The sequence below is a fragment of the Salarias fasciatus genome, chromosome 19 (genome assembly GCF_902148845.1).
Source record: "Salarias fasciatus chromosome 19, fSalaFa1.1, whole genome shotgun sequence".
NCBI classification, from domain to species: Eukaryota; Metazoa; Chordata; class Actinopteri; order Blenniiformes; family Blenniidae; genus Salarias; species Salarias fasciatus.
This window is the reverse complement of record NC_043763.1, coordinates 20213785-20231295: the sequence shown is the minus strand read 5'-3', so window position 1 is coordinate 20231295 and position 17511 is coordinate 20213785. Positions and strand designations below refer to the sequence as shown.

The 17511-nt window shown below is 43.8% G+C and overlaps 1 protein-coding gene across 7 annotated transcripts in view; it reads left to right on the top strand.

The window, feature by feature from the left end:
* daam2 (dishevelled associated activator of morphogenesis 2) overlaps positions 1–17511 on the top strand; it is a 99750-nt gene that overhangs the window by 30518 nt on the left and 51721 nt on the right. For 6 of the 7 annotated variants that reach the window (XM_030117738.1, XM_030117735.1, XM_030117737.1 and 3 more), the window contains exon 1: positions 8722–8889. In XM_030117738.1, coding sequence (XP_029973598.1) covers positions 8722–8889 — 168 coding nt within the window. Of the gene's footprint in view, positions 1–8607; positions 8890–17511 lie in introns of those variants that run through there. The other variant, XM_030117732.1, reaches the window with a different exon arrangement.

The window sequence follows — 17511 nt, the reverse complement described above, 5'->3', positions numbered from 1 at the left end:
TCTGCTGCCCATGGAGACCCACACAGGGCCTGGATGGCTGATGTCATTCTCCAGGAATGCATGCGACAGTGTGTGGTGGACTCGCCTTTGTGTGTCCCTAATGTCCATCACATCTGTTATGTTTACATTATTGAAATGATGGGTCGATCTTGTCTATTTGTCATGCCAGTGGATGCAGATCATTATTTGTGTCCGTAAATCTGACCACCCAGGCTGATAAGCCCGTGTAATTGAGGAAGCTATGCATGAATAACATGACTTTAATCTTTGCCATGAGAAAGGGCGAGCAGTTTCGTGCATTTGTGCGTCTTTGTTGTGGTGTGTGTTGCTGGATGGTAATTGATTGGCTCTACAGTGTGGCCCCTGACTCTAACAGGGTAAGATGCATGAGTTACATGGCCTCACTGAGCCCGAAGCATGACCATGGGTGGGCCACACATCCGACCGGGTCTATGGGAGAGTGAGTTCCCAGTGTCCCAGGTGATTTGGCTCGCAGCCGGTGGGTTTTGCAGTTCGGATGGCGGTGGGGGGATGGAGGGGCCGATCCATTAGTCATTGGGGCGACATGCAGACAGTAGAAAGGGATTGCAGGGCATTTCGGAGAGGGCATGTCTGGGGCAACAACAACTAAAGAGTGGCACTGCTCCAACGTGTTTCGGGGCCGGACTGAATAACTATTTCATGTCAAGGTAATGAAGGCATGGATCAGTTTCTTGTCTGAAGGACCTTAGCTGCCCAAAGTTAAGATCAAGTTCACCTTTTGTGTTGTATGATGATCATCATGCAGAAACCCACATTTGCTATCAAGAACTTTTAGTCCTCTTACTCTTATCCTGCACAGGTTTTTTTGGGGTTTTTCTTTTTTCTTTTTTTTCTTTTGCTGCCATGGTTTATAACATTTTGGCAATCTTGTGATATAAAGTCTGATACAAACACTTGCAAATCCAAAATGGAAGAGTTGTAAAACGTGACACGAATCTCAAATAATTCATAAGAATTGTGTGGTTAACTTTTAAAAGTTCACATATCAGAACAGTTTATGAGATCAGATGTTCTTATTTCAATGAGTTACCACAATTTGAATTAGGTTTGGGTGTTTCAGTAGTTACAAGATTTTAGATGCATGCTCCTAATGGTATGGCTGATTCAGCTGTGGTTGTACAATGGAATACATGGATCAGTCACTGTATATACAAAGGTTCATCAAAGAAATATGTTTTAGATTTTTTTTGGTTTCTGAAAGGTGCAAATTAACCCTTTATTGGTCATATGGTTATTTCCCCATTTTCTTCTGTTTCTTCCAACTGATGTGTGAAATTTCTGCTGCTTGTGTAAAATTTTGGGATTAATGCAAAAAATGAAAAATATTGACATTTCAATTATATCCCTGCTTTAATGTTGTTATCCATTCAATGTCTTTTGCTACTTTGACTCTGAAAATCTCCCAGTTACGCAACAGATGAATACTTTTTCTTTGTCAGACGCGATCAAATATGAAGAATCCTGACTATAATAAATCACATTATCCATAAGATAAGCAACCATAGACAAATTCAAAGCTTAAAACAATATCTGATTGAAAAGTAATTTTATTAAACATCTGTATTATTTCCAACAAACATATTCTTAGGCTTTAAATCATAAAATATGTGAAGTCTTGGTCAGTTTTATGCATTTCCAGCAGGTTTCATTAAAAATAGATGTTACATAATGAGATTTTGGTTTTAATTTAGTAAATTTCAAATGTGTTGGAGATAATTTGGTGCTTGAAATCAGCTTTAAAAGGATTTTCTTTCATGTTACTGTGCATATTGTACACCATTTCCACCATGCGCACAGAGTAGAAGCCAGCCATGTGTTTTACCTTCCAGCAACCCTGGCAGAGCTATATTTAAAACACAGTCGCAGCTCTGCATTATTTAGTGTGACGACATCAAATGAAGCCGAATTCTAATTAAATTCCAACCTTTGCCCCAAACGATGGCAGTCAGTTAATTCTGCGTCTTTGATTGAGCATCTTGTTCCGTCCTGTGCCAACGTGGCACCTCTCCTCCATCTTCGATGCTGGGTACTTACGTAATCTCGCCATGTGCCACCCTCCTCCTCTTCCTCCTCCTCCTCCTCCGACCCGGCACCCTGGAGGAATGGTCCTCATTTGTGGCACCCAGAAACAATGTGTGTGCAGAAATTTGCTTCTGATCTTTTATTCATTGTCTCTTAAAAATCTCCTCAGACTCTTTGTTGTTTTCTTTTCTTTCTGGCTCGTTTCGCTCGTTGTTTCTCTCCACCAGTTTTTACTGTCGCGTTTAGCCTCTCTGTAACTGTGACTTCAAGCGCTGGTAATCTTTTGAATCACTGCTGTGCATCTCCAGGGATGGTGACAGGTGTGCCTCCTCACTGCCCTTTTATGTTATGAAGGAAAGAAGAAAGGTTGAAGGTGGAGGAGGAGGAGGAGGTGCAGGAGTGGTTGATTTCTTATCAGATTCAGTTTTAGGAAGCGATATGTGGAAATAGTTTGGTGGAGGCACTGAAATCGGGCTTACACAGATGTGTGAAAAACCGATCTCTGCATAGATAAACCCCTCTTCCACTGTTCCGTGCATGCACACAGTCGCACAGTACCAGCAGCAGCAGCAGCAGCTCGTCTCTCCTCGCTGCCAGTCCCCCCTCCTCCTCCTCCTCCTCCTCCTCCTCCTCCTCCACTGACCTACTTCCCGGCACAGGGGATGAGGCGATGAGGTAGCGGGCTGAATGAGAAGTGGCAGCAGTATCTCCCTTTATCCCGGTCTCCCTGCTCGCTCTCCTTCTCATCTCATCTCTCTCTCTCTGTTCCAAACCCTTTAAACACTGAGCAGGCTCCCTGCTCCTCTCTGCTTCAGGGGCTGCGTATGGAAAACTAATGCATGGAGTGTTTGCACTTGCGTCCGAACCTTGAGGTTTTTCGAAACGTGCGATCGCGCAGCCGTACGGATCGTGCATCATTCGGCGTAGCTGCAGAGCCCGTCTTCCTCGCCCAATTTCTCACCAGCAAAGGAGTGCATAAATTCACGTGCGTCACGACAAGCGGTTAGCAGTGACTAATCTCTGTGCGCCTCTTCCAGATGGTTTTAATTAGCAGTAGCCTATGGAGGCTGTGCAGGCTGTGACTCTTTCTGTGATAGCTTCCCTTTTCGTACAGCCGTCTGTTTCCCAGGATGAGCAGGGTGTGTGTGTGTGTGTGAGCGTGCGTGTGTGTTTAGTCTCTAAGTTATGAGTGTCGAATGTGCGGCATCTCACACAGACATGGGAAAGACGATAAAAGTTTTCACTTGAAATGGAGAGCACAGCTGATCTTGGAACCGACTAAACTGTAAACAAACAGCGGAGCAATAGTGTTTCTTGTGGGAAGTTTTGAAGGTTTGATTGTTTTTTAATTGAGACAAACTTTCACGTCACGTCTTTCTTAAGACGATGGTGTTTGGCTGTTCGCTTGGGGAATTGTTGCATACAGATTGTTTAGGATTGGTAGCTTAAAAAAAAAGAAAAAAGAGTGATTGCTTTATGTCAAGTAACAAGTTGGACCCTTTTTGACATATAGTCACACATCTTGAGTGCAATTTTTTTTCCCCCCTGAGTTAGCGTATGGATTTAACCTGGGGAGCGATTTGGAAGCCCTAAAGAAAAACACTCTATATAAAATCTGTCCCCGGTGAAGCCAGACCAGATCTGTCCAGGCTCCAGCATTACACATCCCCTTCATTTATAAAACGCCTCTCAAAAGAGGGAATGCATTGAGGGGGACGGAGGAGTGGAGTGGAAAGATGGGGATTAAAAGATGGAAGGAGCAGATAGTGAGAAGTGGCCAGAAAAAAAATGACAGATGTTACTGTCAGAGGGGGGGCGGACGGAGCGAAATGTCATCCCATTCAAGCTGAGAGTCGGGGATAATGGAAGATGACAAGAGAGGGAGGAGAGAATGAAGGAGTGAAAAGCCGGGGCGTAAGAAGGGCTCTTGGGTCACATATGGCGGCGGACATGGTCAATTTGGATTGTTTGTGTGGCGAATCCTCCACACAGAGATGCAGGAAAGGTCAGATGCATAATCCGGCCTTGCTTCCTCGTGTTCTCCACTATACAGTCTGTCTGTGTGTGTAATAAATGTGTGTGTTTGGATTCCTTGGCCTGCTTGGTTCAGGGCGGCGGCTGGAAGCGGGCCAGCAGAAGTGGTGTTGAGTGAGGACCGGCCGCACGTGGGGCTCTGTGGGAGAGCGCAGATAGACACACACACACACACACACACACACACACACACACACACAGACATCGGACAGGAGGCTCAGGTCGCGTATTTTGCTGAATGGCTTTAAAACCCCCGCAGAGAGGCCTCTTTTCCATTAGGCTCCACCAGCTGTCCACTGCAACAATAACTAACTCAACACCGTAAAGATTTGGCAGTGGCTCACACTCATATCTCATGGCAATAAAAACGATGAGAAGATGTTAATAGAGCGGAGCAAGAGGCTTTTCAAGTGTAAATGTATGGAGGGAAAAAAAAGTCGTGATTTACCTCCCTGAAGTGGGCTTTTTGAAATTCTGTCATCTCGCTGTTTAGGAGTGCAACTCGGCTTCCTTTTTTTACTACTGACTCCCTTCACTGAATTCTCATCTGTGTAGTGCGTTCATGCAGATGTGCATGTGAGGATATGTGTGGATGAATGTTGCTGCACCACCTGCAGCCACGGAGGTGAATAACTAATGGCGGCAATGTTTGATTAACTGGGTGACAGCTTGAGGTGTTTACTGGCTTCACAGACCACCACTACCGAGTGAGTAATGTCTTACTGATCCATTATTAGCACTTCTTCCATATTAGAACTGTTATAAAATCAACCTTTTATCCTGCTACAACAACAAATAGGTAAGATTTCAAAATCAACAAACTGGAAGAAGAAACTGAACCTGGATTCATCGAGATTGACAGAAAATGTAACAGTAAGCTGGCTGTTTTGATGGTTTGATTATAATGTCTTTCAGTTCTTGTAAAGTTTCACCAGTGGTGTGATCTCAAAATGAATCCAGTTGATTTGTGCCAGGTCGTGATCGTTCACCGTACTGAATGTGAGCACAAACCCATTTAGGGAGGTTTCTAGACTTTTTAGTCTTCTCACTCACAGTCCTTTTTCTTGGCAGCAAGACTTAATAAGTTAATTTCATTCCACATTTACTCTGCATATTTTTATTCTGGGGGGAGGCCCAGAGGTCAGCCCAGGACTTGCTTGAGGAATTTTATATCTAAACGATCTTATGGTGCATAAAAAGCCTTTGTCTTGTTCACTTGTGCAACAAAGCAGTAGGGATTGATCCGGAGCACTGGAGTGCAACACAGTGGAGCAGCAGTATTAAAAACAAATTATAAGCTGCGTTGAAATCATCTGAACGTTGTAGATCCTTTCAATACAACCACATCAGAAAAAGTTGGGAGTATTTGCAGTCTTGGCAATTAAATCTGTCCTCAAACAATCCTTACATGCATGTGCTGCATGCACTGATTTATTGCTTCGTGAACAGTCAGGCCGTTTGGATGTTTTTCCAATACACAGCACATTAGTCTGTTGAGCCAAAGCTATAAACCGGGCTTTGTGTCTGACTCTAATCAGTCCAATTGATTACTGAACCTTCCTGAAGCATTCTTTGGAAGCTAAAACCTACTTTTAACATTGTGCTCATGTAATGGGAGATTCCAGAGGGGCCCCCACAGCTCATGGCCCAGTTGGAGCTCCGCTCGTAGGAGGGGACATCCAGGGATTTTCACCTCGTCTATCAAAACACACGTCCGTGCAGTATCGAATGCATCTTCCACATACACAAGACGCCACACATGCCATAACTGGGACTCGGCGCAATGATGCAACTACAATGAAACGGGGCCTACATTCGGAGGCGATGAGCTTGTCGATGGTTACGCATCCATTTCCACGCTTAGCCAGACCAAAGAAAAACTTTCACTTAAAATCGCCCGCAGTGCATTTGTTTCTGTTGCACGTGCATGGCGGATTCAAGGAGGCGGAAAAAGCCAATGAGCAAGAGACGAAAAGACAGAATGGAAATGTGGTGTTTTCTCTTTTTCATTTTTTTTCCTCCCTTTAAGCTCCTGTCGAAGGCTCGGCGCATTCATAAAGAATTTACCATCCGGCTAATTTTAGCCCGCGCTGCGAGAACTCCTACGCTGAGCCCGCGTGTGTGTGTGTGTGTGTGTGTGAGGGTGATTGTGCAGAGTCGTCCTCCAAGATGGAGCAGATTGTGGCTTCACGTGGAAACTGAAGTCATAAAGTTTCACTGCCGTATTAAACACATGGATGCGATGCTCGAGCCGCTCCTCGATGCTTATTAGGTTATGTATAAATATCAGGAATGATCGAGTCGGGTCCTGGTTCTAACTCCTTTGCAAGCTGTAAAAACATTATTTTATTTAAATAGCTGTCAAATTGATTCTTTTGGTCAAGTGCTTTGACCGAATTTGCATATCCGAGGTGTTGCATAACAGGCTCCAGGTCCATTCATTCACACACTCTTGTATCAAAAGGAAAACTAGCAACTGATGTGAGTGTGTGCTTAAATCAAAGTGTGTGTGTGTGTCTGTAAATGGACACAATATAGTGTAAAGAGTATATTATTCATAGAATGTAGACCACCCATGTTCTATTCATATCACTGAGGAAGTCCTTCAGGACGTCTCGCCCCATTCAGGCTGGTGTTGTAGCGGGTGCCATTCACTACTGTTTAACACACAGTGAGGGAGGGCACCACTGGGGCACAAACAACACACACGCACACACACACACACACACACACACACACACACACACGCTCACACACTCTTTACATTCACCATTGTAGCTCAGTAACAAGAGGTGTCTTTGTTCGGGCACAAGAAAAACCGATATCAAGACGAAGATGCAGCGGCAGCTCCTCCTGCCTACGTGCCCGCAAGAACCCAGTTTTTCATTTTAAGAGTAGGTTTAATTTTTGATATCGACAAAAAATTTAAATGTAATAATGCCATTATATAAGCTGATTTACATATAAATACATTGCTGCACGTCGTGGCAGAGGATCGGGATGTGGAATTTACTAAAATGTGAATGACGTACAGGTTTTTGCTGCTTTCTGGATTTTTTTTTCAGTACAGCACAGAACTAAATGAACAGAGACTTACAAGTAATTATTGTAATTTTAGCTTAATATGGGAGAAAAGTATATTTCTGGTGACTCCTGAGAAGTAGGATGGGATCATGGGTGGCACAGAGGAATGACTCAGGATTTCTGAGCAAGATTCTTGACCCCCAATGCAATGAAGATACTACCCAAAGGGGATTAATAAAGGATGCGGTCAGGACTCTCGCCTCATTAAAAGTGGGTTTGGGTTCGGACTGGGAGTTCCTGTGTGGAGTTCCTATGTTGTCCTTGTGCATGTATGGGTTTTCAACTCCGTACTTTGGTTTCCTCACAAAGTTGGAAACATGCATATGAGGTTGATTGGTGGCTCTAAGGCCCCGTTTTATGTAAATGCGTGGTTTTTCGCATTTTTGTTTTTTGTCGGGTCACTAGTGGGTGCTGTTGGTTGTTTATCAACTCGTAACTCTAAAGCTACCAAGTCCCAGGATAATATGGACTAGGAGTCGTGACACTCTGGAGACAAACGTTGTTGTTATCCATCAACACACACATGCTGAAGATCTTTTTGGTGCAAAAAGTTATGTTTCATAAATAGTTAGAAATAATCATCCATCTTAAAAAAAAAAAAAAAAAATTAAGCGGAAAGCCTGGATATGTGCCAGATGGAAAAAGGTAAATCCTCCATTCCTCCCAGGAAATCACAGCAATACTTCAAAACGAGTAGAGTTTCCTTCACCTTTGTTTTTCGAAGAACTCTGCTCACAGCGAAGCTGTACTTTTTCTCATTAAAGGGAGGAAAAAAGGCACATGATCTCTTTAGAGTCTGCTTCGGGTTGTGGCTCAAGCCCCCATAAAAACTGAGGAATTCATCACTAAGCTAAATTTAGAGCTGAGTCAGTGGAGCAACTGTTGTCTGCTTCTCATTCATGTTCTTCATTACTTTAGAAATGTTTTTATTGAGTCGCTGAAATTTCTTCCGGTCATTCACGGCACAAGTGGACTGTTTATCGCTGCATACGCTTACGGTTAAAAGCAAAGACTTTAGAAACAGGAAACAGATTCAGAAAAGACATACTTGTGAAGAATTATAAGAGAAGACTCTGCATGCCACATGTAGGAGCAATAAAAACCTCCGAAATGAGAAACACATTGTTCTCTTGGTGCAATTTCTGTAGGTTTTAGTGAGTGTTTTAATTGTTTGTCTTGGTGCACACACATCCTACATCCACCACAAACTACAAATGGCTTCACCTTCTGGAGTGGAGACCTTTGTGAACTCGCTCCAGGCTGAGTCGTGGGATCTGTTTGAATGTGAATGGAATGAATTATTGATTGCAGACGAAAATGTGCATTATAACATCAAGCACGCTTGTCTGAATGTATTTACCGTAACAGAGATTCGGCTGCCCCGTGCCTATAAATAATCCTCCCCCTCGGTCTTCTCTTTTCCAGATCATGCCCCGCAGATAGCAGCCTCGTCCTCCTCTCCACTCCCCCTCCCTGCCCCTCGGCCCCTTCCTCCTCTCACCTTCCTCGCCACCGCCACCCGCACCGCCACGGGCCGCCATGCCCCCCAGGAAGAGGACGCGGCCGGGCCTGGGCTTCCTGTGCTGCTTCGGCAGCAGCGAGCCCCCGGAGATCAACCTGAAGGACAGCGTGCCGCTGCAGCTCCTGGAGTTCAGCGCCCCCATGCCGCCTGCCGAGGAACTGCACGCACGCTTTTCCGAACTGGTGGTGAGTGAAAAACAATGTCAATAGATTATTGATTACAGTGTATAAGTCCAGGAAATGTCATTATCCATAATGAATGTGGTAAATCTTGATATATCATCTTGCAGCTGTTGCAGCGACTACTTTTGCGGTGTAATTTATCATAATTCACATTGTCTGAAACTCACCTTTTCTCATAATTTCATCCAAATATCCCAAAATCGTCATGTTGATGAGATTAATATAGTTTCCGCTCATTGCCAATATTGGTGCCAGATGAGCAGAAAAACAGTTACAAATAGTGTTCTGTAATCCTCTCTGCAAAAGTTCGATGTCTCACTACACCACCTTGTGGCATAAATTGGTATTACGAGACGGAACAAAGTGAATCTCATCTCCCGACAGATTCATCCAAATCGCACTCAGTTGAGTGTTTGTATACCAGGATAAGAAATAAACTAGCTGGTTAAACCTTATACTGAAGATTCAGCAGGAAATCAGCTCAGATCAATTCAACTCTTCGTAAATGTAGAAATTTAAATAAGGAAAAACTGATGTTCTTCACATCAAGACTACAATTCTGTATTGTCTTGTGTATTTAGAATAACTCCAAAATTCCTCTGTCACAGTATCGGAGGTGTGTCTGTCGAAGTGATCAACCAGACATTTTGTTTACGCTGCAATAAATAACCATGTGCACCATTGCATGACTCAGTCTAACGGTTTGAGCCCCGTGTGAGATAATTGCCATTTAGCAGCTCCAGTGTTGCCACTTTGACGGTCCACTGGGAAAATTTGCACAATAATAATTTTCAGGACGTTGAGCACATACAAAGTGACTGGGTGATCTTCGTATCAACCCACCTTCAAATGCGACCGCTCAACCTGAGAATTCATTCTGGCAGAGCAGTTTTCAAACAACTTTAAGAGCTTCTCATTAAAATGCCAATGAAAGTCAAATATATGAAGTTGGCTGGGAGCAGCGTTATCTCACAACAGCTTCCAGTCTGCCTTTACTGTGCACGTTGCTCGTTTTCCCAAACAAACAGGATTAAATACAGGCTCTGAAAGGCTCGAGACTTGTGGAAGGCATCTTTATTGTTGGGTCTGCTCGAGCCCAAACCCCCGCCATCAGTCCCTCCCATCCATAAATGCAGGAGCTCATCTTCTGCAGTGTTTGCCAGTCCCTCATTTCCGTGCACAGATCGCACTTGTTGGCAGAGGCTGCCGGCCTGTACCGGTGCCAGGATGGGATTGCTGTGCTGACATGTGCCCGTGGTGTGGAGAGGGATCAGGGCACAGCTGTCAGAGCGGAGGAGTTTGCCGCCATGCGAATCGCTGGAGGAGCGAGGAGGCCTTGTTTCTGTTTCTTTTTTTTGCTCGGTTCCAGTCTTCCGTCTCGGTCCTTCCGTCAGTCTCTGGTTTTCCTGCCTCTCCTCTGCTTCTCTCTTTCTGCTGAGTGCCGTGGCTTCAGGGCTGCTTCTGGCTCTGTCGAGACTCCCCTGCCTGCAGGATATTTCACACCACATTCGGTCCTGGAGATGAAGTGAAATCCCATTCATAATCAGAAATCATCCACTGTTATCAGGGCAGCTGTTTTCCCAGTGGTTGATTTGATGTTCGGGCTCCTTTTGCAAATCACTGCTAATACACAAATAATTAACTCTTCCAAGCTGCCCCATGTTCACTGGCTTGATTGGTGCAAATTTTTTGCAATTGCAGACAATCAAGACCTTGATTGCATCAATCGGTATTCGTAGAGAAGGAAGGACCTGCTGCCCTTACAGCTGGATCAGAAATCTGACAGATGTGCTTACTGTATGGCTCGCTTCATGCTTTACATAGCCTGCAATCAAGAAAAAAACGATAGAGCAGCAGTGCTGAGGGTGAAATAAAAACATGCCTTTCACATGGGAGTAACAATGTTTAAGGTGGATCTCTAAAATGTGGATAAAAATAATGAATTCAACAATTAAAATATAATGATGTTAAAATTGTGACAGAAAATAATCCACTTTTGGTTTTAATCATTACTGAAGTTTCCATTATTTCTCAACTCTGTGAGAGAAAGGTCAAAAATGGAAGTGGTCACAGGATTTGTTAAACCTCGGTAGTCCAGAAGAATGCACTGTCATCAATCTTTTGACATGACAGCATTGATATTCATCTTTTTCTCATGAGCATTTTACACTTTCATGGTATTCTATTTGCAATTTCACTGCTGGCTAAAGCATTTTCTGGTTGTTGCAACATTGGATGATGTCTGAAGGCTTAACGCCTGTTTGGTGTTCTGCTTTGTCTCTACTATAATTTTTTTTTTTTTTTTTTTTTTAGTGGAGAAAATTTCTTTATAGAAAGAAGCACTTAAAGGGGGAAAATAGATGTTCCACATAGATGATAAATCAAACTGGGAAAGTTTGATCCATGTCTGCTTTTGTTGGACAAAATGATTCTACCTAACGATGGACGCGGAATCCAAGTTCTTCACATCTGTTTTATTGAAACCGCCGCCAACATGCTGACACAGATCTCACCAGTCGTCCAAAAAAATCTCCACAATCAGACCTCAAGGAGTCACCGAGCCTGGACTCACTGCTTGTAACTCAAGCAGAGTGCTGATGTAGAAAAGCAAAGCGCCGTGCTATAGGGGGGGGGGGAATTTAGACAAAAAGAGAATAACATAACATCGCATGTTTCTGTGGCAACGGGAGTCAGAGATTATTGTTATGAAAGCCTTTCCCAAGAAGGAGAAAGCGACTCAATGGATATTCTGGAGTGGGAGCGACAGATCTGGGCCAAACGAAGGCGTAAACTACCTCCATGTGTCTTCACGTCTATAATGGGGTCTTCCGCTGTGTCTGTAGACTGAACAGTGCGCGCTCATCCTCAACTGTGAAGGGAAGGGGAAAAAAACAAAAACATTCAGCTGAGGCAGAAAAAAAAATGTGAAGCTGTGGCTCCCAGTAGAACCTCAACCAAAATCAGATGACCGTTGTAGTGGAATAGACAGAAATAGTGATCTGGTCACGGCGCCTCTCGTTTTTCATTCACTACCCAAACAGTGTGTGACCCCAGCAGGACCAGCGTCTCATCATAGCTGCGCTGGACTTTTCCACTTACAGTCACCGTCATGTTTGTTGCATTCAGTCGACAGGAAGGTTTAGGCACCAGAAATACTCGTTGTGGTTCACGAAAATATCCCGATTCAGCTTAAAACAATTACATTTGTGGCTTCTGTCTCATCACTGGACTTGAAACCGAACTCTTTGGACGAAAGAGTTGTTTATATGCAATCCAACCACCAAAACCTCGTACAAATACAAGATTGTTTTGATAATTTGCTACGCCCATAAGCTTTATTTTTGTACGTTGGAAGTCACATCTATATTCAAGTTGTTGTTTTTTTTTTAAGCTTGCACAACCGACCTATATGGTTGTTTTCCACCTGATGATACTTATCTAACCATCCACCTCAGTGTCGCCTTGACCCGCGGTTGTGTTTTCCCCACACTTTCCACAAATTCTGTCGGTAACATTGAAATAAACTCTGCAAACTTCATGAAAAAAATGCAGGTGCAAAGGATTAGCAATGCAGTAAAGCAGAGGAGACACATGTCCCCAGTCTGCAGCTCACCAGGCTAATACTGCTCAAAAAGCATGTGTGGGATTCATTCTTTCTTCCCTGGTGTAAACACTCCGCTCTCCCCTGCCAAGCGTTCGACAACAACTCACGGTGAGCAGAGTCTGAAGAATAAACCTGCTTCGAAGTCATGTCAGGTCTTCCAGCCAGATAACAGACTCCACAAACCTCTGAACATGGATCAAGGAGCATCATGGGAGTCTGTGGAGTTTTGGAAGTTCACCATTGCCTTAAAGATCCCGTGCATTCTTTTATGGGAGACCTGGAGGTGCACCAAGAACAAGTGATAACTTTGCTTTTGTTTATCTGTTTAATTCTTCACTCAAAATATTTAATAATCAGATGTAAAATATCTTTTTATAATCTTTTTCTTCCTGAGCGTTCATGTAGGAGGGTATAGTTCTCAGTTTTGACAGTTCAGTAAACCAAGCTGAAACATTTGTTTCCACAAAGTGTGTGGATGTTTTACAGCGGGAAGGTTAGCATTGACAGGCCTCACAACATAACGATGGGTGTTTACAATGAAGTGGTCAACATATGCTCACAATATGTTAACACGTGGGATCACGCCGAGCTTCGCGCTGCTACTCCTTCCACCTCGGGTTACCATGCAGACCTGAGCTATGTGGAGACGGGGACTGCCAACTTCCACATCTGCACGGCATCATTCTATGTGCCTGGTTGTAAATAACTGCTGTCAATCTTGCAATGTTTCCCAAAAGTATTAAAAAAAAAAAAAAAAAAAATTGTTTTGGTGTCAGGCCATGTATACACAACAACATTTTTGCAAACACAACATTTTTTGGAGCAATGCAAATGCAAAAAAATGTGCAATTTCACTTATGCTATTGTTAAATGTTCTGTAATTCCAGAATATTTTTCGTTAAATAACTAGCAAGTGTGATGACCCTCCCATTGACGCTCGCCGAAGGAAGCAAGTATTTAAAGACGAGATCAAATTTACAGTTACGCAAGAAAATACTTACTTAATCAGGTATGTCAGTGTTATTACAGACCATAAAAACAGGGCTTTGCCATTGAAAGAGCTATCCTGCCATCAATAATACCCAGTTGAGTGATTCGAGCTGACAATGGGTGAAAGGCGGGGCGCACCCAGGTCAACAGTTCACCACAGGAAACGTGTAATCTTCACACAGAAAGGGCAGAAAGTCTGGAATCCACTGAGAATTTCTCACCATCAGAGAAGAAGCCAGTTGGGGACAGCTCTTTTTGAGACTTCTCTGACAACATTAATCCATCAATGGCAAGGCCAAGGGTGGATGCTGCTACGCACATTTTAGACGATATTAGAAGGTTGGCAGCAATGCAGCATGTGAGAAACGTTCTATGAAAATATATAGTCCTTAAAATTGATTAACATTTATTCTGGCCGTAGTCACGCAGAGGTGGGATGCTGTGTTCGGCATATGAGCCAAATGGGTGCAGCTGAATCAATTCCACGAGGCCAACATCTGGCATTTCCAGGACCGGCAGACTGGGTTCAGATTAGCGTGTGTTCTCCGCTCTGCTCTCTCTCTACGTGTGCTCGCCTCGCTCCTCCTCTCTCGGCCTCGTAATTTGGGCCATTTTTAATCCGGCCGCACCGGCTCGTGGTCCAGCTGTCCATTGTCTGCCGCTGCCTGTGGGCACGGCAGCCGCTCGCATTGTCCACTCCGCACGAGCCCCAATCACTGGTTTCAGTGGCACATAAATTCTCTTCTTGACGCAGCAATGGTAAAATTAGCCTCGGTGATTTGAAGCCTCAGCTGGTATTTCCCGGAAAAATGGACTCGTTAAATCATAAATCCTCCCCTAATGTTCCCTCCAGTTTGACTGTCGAGCCGGACGCAAATCAAAAATGCGTTGCATAACAAGACGAGTGGAAATCTTCTCCTCCCTCCGGGTCATTGGGAGTGAGTTTCCTTCCCAGTGAACGCCCTGGGATGCATCCCTTTTTCCTCTTCTTCCTTTCCCCACTCCAACTACCGATCCACTATTCACGCCGCCTTCCGACCTTTGTCACAAAACCAGCCGTTGCTGTTCTGAATCAGCCCGATCATCAAAGTGGCCGCGCCGAGCGTTCAGACGAGGGGGAGAGGCTGGAGGTTGGTAGAAGCTGCAGACTCGGTCGTCAAGCAGGGGATGCAGTGACTCATCTTAATGCTGCTAAAGTGGACAAACTAAGATGAAACACCGGCACCAAACGGGTTCTCATCATATCCCAAGATTCAAATCTCTCTGGTCCGAAAGCCTTGACTCTATTTATCTTATTTTGGCCATAACCATAAAATGACAATTTAACCCCTGAGGTACACGTTAACCAGTAATTTCCTAAATTTTGGGGACTACAATGTGCTGCACAGCACACACACACACACACCAACACACACGCACACTCCTCATTGACTGTTGTTTGGGCCAATAATGGCAGCTACAGCTTCCCGTAGATCCCCTCGAGGCCTCATATGACTTCCTGCCATCTTGCCTGTCTTTCCTCTGACTTCCTGTCTCGCTGAGAAACCACTGCAGCACACACACACACCCACACACACACACGGAGCTTTCCAAAACGATTGACGTGATTTAAAGAAAAAAGAAACATGAAATTGAAAAACTTTAGAAACATAATAAGTTATAAAAATCAAAACTCCTGAAGCCCAAATATGATCAGTTCACCACTTTTAATGAGGTGGAATGTTAAATAAGCTGCCTTCGTCCTGGGGTCATGCACTGTAGACAAATGAAACCAGAGCATTGGGACTGCAGTGCGTCAGTTTATAGGCGATGGAATGAAGGCTGCAAAGAAAAATGCAGTCATGTTGTGCAGCTGCTTTACTGCTTCTGACACCGGAGGCGTTGGATTTATCAAAGCAATGATGGAATCTGAGGAGCAGCCCATCCGTCATCCAGAGCGGTGTGAGGAGAGACTGGAGGTTAACCAAGCCGGCTGTGGGCAGGTGGCAGGGCACACGGTGGACATTTCAGAGAGAAATGTGGCAGTGAGGCAGGTTTGAGGTCGTGCGTCTTTCAGAAGGACAATGAGCCAAAGCACATAACCATTAGCACAAAATTACCGGTTGGAAAAGAAAGCGGACTGGTCTTAAAGTAACCAGCAACGATTCCTGCTTCATATCCAACCGAAAAACCTTCAGAGAGCTGGGATCTGTCACTGATGAAAGGGCTGCTGAGCTGGAGGAAGAGAGCTTCGGCAGTCACAGGTGTAAAAATGTTACAGGCAGAAAAACATTAAGGCTCCTCAAGCAAGTATTGTTTCATCTTAAGACTGTTGAGGATGGTACATTTCTTGTGTTAATGATTCAACTTGTTGTTCGGCAAATTTGGACATTTTATGTAAAATTACAACAAATACATGAGATTAATCTTTAAAGTCGTTTCACGTTTGAAACTTATAAGATAAAGATATTCCTGTCCTCTCTAGAAAAGCTGATTCATAGACATATATGGGAGAGGATGCCGTTCTTGGATGCAGCGTTTCCCATTCGGGTGGGACCTCACACTGAGTCAGTGAGTTGCCAGAAAGACACACCGACTTTCACTCCCGTGTCACCCGCTCACACACACACACTCACACACACACTCACCTGCCCAACCTGCATTCCTCCTGTATGGTTCACTTCCCTCCTGTTTTTGTGTGAAGCCTCTTCCAACTCCGACATGCACAGACCTCGTTTCTCTCAGATCCGCGCGCTCTACCTCCACTCATGTGTCTCCGTGCAATCCAATAATCATCTCTTGGAGACGATGCGTAATGTAAACAGCTGCAGGATTCCGATGTTTTCCCACGCTGCTGGGACTTCGTTCCCCCGTTTCGTCGCCGCTCATCCCACTGCCCTCCTCTGCACTCTTTCCATATGGTGGAGATAAATATTTAAAGTCCCTTGCAGACATGTTGGTGTCGTATGACTCCTGTTATATCACAGGAATGGATTTATGTGGCCACATAAGCCATGATTGGTGGCAAATAAGAATATTCATCATAAGCCTGGCAGTATTACAGCACTTTATGCATAAAAAGCTCTAACATCAAAAGCCACTCTCACTTTGAAGAAGTATTCCTCGAGCTCTGCTGACCACTGAAAAGCTGTTTGAGTCATGGTTCAATCCCTGTTAACCTTTTTTACAAAGAAAAAAAGAACCCCTCAATGACGTTTAAAATGTTTTGAATTTTGAGGTCACAGTGTTTGTTGGGACACTCAAGGTTGAGGAAATTGTTTTTTGGTCTTGTTCTGATCAGTCTCACACTTTTTTTGTTCACAGAGGTTAAAATTCTCGTTTCATGCCTGACGTGGATCTGAACTGATCAGTCTTAAATGTACAGCCATATGTCCGAACAAGTTCTAAAAACACACTCGATTGTATATATCAGTGAATTTTTTTTATGACACAGTAGTTGAGACATTTTGACAGAACCTGACAGTTGAAATTGGACCAATAACAACTATGGAAATTGCATCAGAAAAATGCTGGTTGCTACAGTAATAATAATGAGAACTAGAGAAAAAATAGGAATGGGGGGAACAATGGCTTTGGAAGTGACTGTTAGCAATGAAAGGTGAGATGCCATAAGTCATATACATGATATATCAAATGCAAGTGCCTACTTAATATTAGTAAAAAAAGAAATATTTCAATCAATACCTCCTGATTAGTCTCTCCCTTTGATAACAACTAATTAAAACCTAATTTCCATTATAAAATGTTCCTCGTCCAACTAAAAAAAAAAAAGGATCCGTGCTGGATACACTTGCCTGTCTTTGTGGTTTGTTTTGTGCCATTTGGTTTTGTTCTTACTGCTTAAAGCAAACCACCGTGGAAACATTTGGAATTTTTCAAACATGTGGAAACAGAAAATTCTCCCTGAAAATCATTGTTGAAATTGAGTCATAACTTTCTGAAATAAAAGCTTTTCGCGCTCTCGAGACGCTCTTTCACTCTGCTCAGATATTAACTCTCATGAGAAGCCCGCCGGTCTGTCAGGACAGGAA